Raw genomic sequence first — 1,525 nt, 5'->3', positions numbered from 1 at the left:
GAGGTCCCTTCCCTTCCCAAACCCTGCCCTCCTCAGGCTTCACCCCCAAATCTCCAGGAATTTGGCAGCCCTGCCAGTACAGCTATCTGAACTAGTGACCATCCGTACCTCGTTGGCGGGATGTTGAGAACAGCAATTACAGGCCATGTGGAAAAAGTACTTCCGTCTGTCTGCCCTGAATCTACTGTTGTGCTGACCCCTCCTGCATCCATACTATCTCACTTGTACAGCATCGGCAGGCCCGGTGACCCGTATGCTTCCAGACCAACGGCAGGAACCCGTGCATGCCTGCAGCCGCCCCTCCTCTGCCTCCTGCTCGTGAGCGAGTTGCCTCACTCCTTGTCACACCACTCCTGCACGGAGAAGGTGAAGCCAGCTACGTACCTCGTGAAGTCCGTCATCTCCATCATGATCATGCACATCTGCTTGGCCAGGACGATGATATCGTTGCCGCTGTCGTCCCACTTGGCCACCTCAGCATCCAGTTTGCTCTTCTCTTGGTGGAAGATCTCAACTTGCTCTGCAATTTTAGCCTTTTCCTCCTGGGGAAGCTGAGCCATGATAGCCTGGATCGAAACAAATAAGGTGTTTTGGGTTTTTTTAGGGGGGGAGGAAAGTCTTAAAAAAACAGATGGGAGCAACCAGTTTGCAAACAGCTCAGCCCTGTGCACTGCAGAAAACTGGTTAGCAGACTTTGCTCCTGCTTTCGGTGTTATTACTGGGAGAAATCGGTGGTCGCAGACACAGAAATCTTTGGCAGCTCACCTTCCGGGCTTTGGATTTTTGCTACTTGGAGCTGTGAAGATGAATGTGAGACGTGGAAAGTCCCAAACTTGCCAGTTGCATAATTTCGTACTGGAAATGCACCAATCAGTTACACATCGCTAATATGTATGTATGTTCTTGCAGTCCTCTGTTCCAATGCAACACGACTATGTAAGTCTTAGAACTCTTTGAGGTGGTATGTCAGCTCTCCTTGGGGTTTCTAGGTCCCCCTTGGCCACTAGCAGGCGATGGAGGGGGAAGGGTTGCCAGATCTAGGCTGAGAAACTCTTAGAAATTTGAGGATGGAGCCTGGTGAGGACAGGGACATCAGTGGGGCCCAATGCCACAGAGTCCACCCTCCAAAACCTCCGTTTTTCTGCAGGGGGACTGATCTCTGTAGGCTGGAGATGAGGTGTAATTCCAGGGGATCCCCAGGTCCCACCTGGAGGCTGGCATCCCTGGCTGCAAGAAAAGAATGTTCCAGCTTTACCTCCCTCCCAAATCCTCTACGTGTAAAACAAACATGTGAGGGATAAATCCAGGCTAGCCAAGGCTCCCTCTAAGCTGCAGAGTCATATGAGCAAAAATTCTACCTTGTGAGGTCCTGGCATGAAAGTTGTGAGCGAGCGATTTGGCTGCTGCATAAATTAGTCTGCTCTGGAGCCCTCCGTCCTTAGCGGAGAGAAAAATCTGTGAGCTGGAGGCTAAAAAACTGTGAGCTGGCTCACGCTAACTCAGCTCCGAGGGAACACTGGCTAGA

The 1,525-nt window shown here is 51.5% G+C and overlaps 1 protein-coding gene across 1 annotated transcript in view; it reads right to left on the bottom strand.

The window, feature by feature from the left end:
* LOC107121324 (catenin alpha-2-like) overlaps positions 1 to 566 on the bottom strand; it is a gene marked incomplete at its 5' end in the record, with an annotated part of 57,617 nt that extends 57,051 nt beyond the window's left edge. Inside the window, one exon of the mRNA XM_015424235.1 lies at positions 385 to 566. Within this exon, the coding sequence (XP_015279721.1) occupies positions 385 to 566 (182 nt within the window). The remainder of the gene's footprint in view (positions 1 to 384) is intronic.
* Positions 567 to 1,525: the final 959 nt, after the last annotated feature.

Source organism: Gekko japonicus, unplaced genomic scaffold (genome assembly GCF_001447785.1).
Source record: "Gekko japonicus isolate JY-2015 unplaced genomic scaffold, Gekko_japonicus_V1.1 scaffold1942, whole genome shotgun sequence".
Taxonomy (NCBI): Eukaryota; Metazoa; Chordata; class Lepidosauria; order Squamata; family Gekkonidae; genus Gekko; species Gekko japonicus.
Note: the sequence above shows the minus strand (reverse complement) of the source record. Positions and strands in the feature narration are given on the sequence as shown.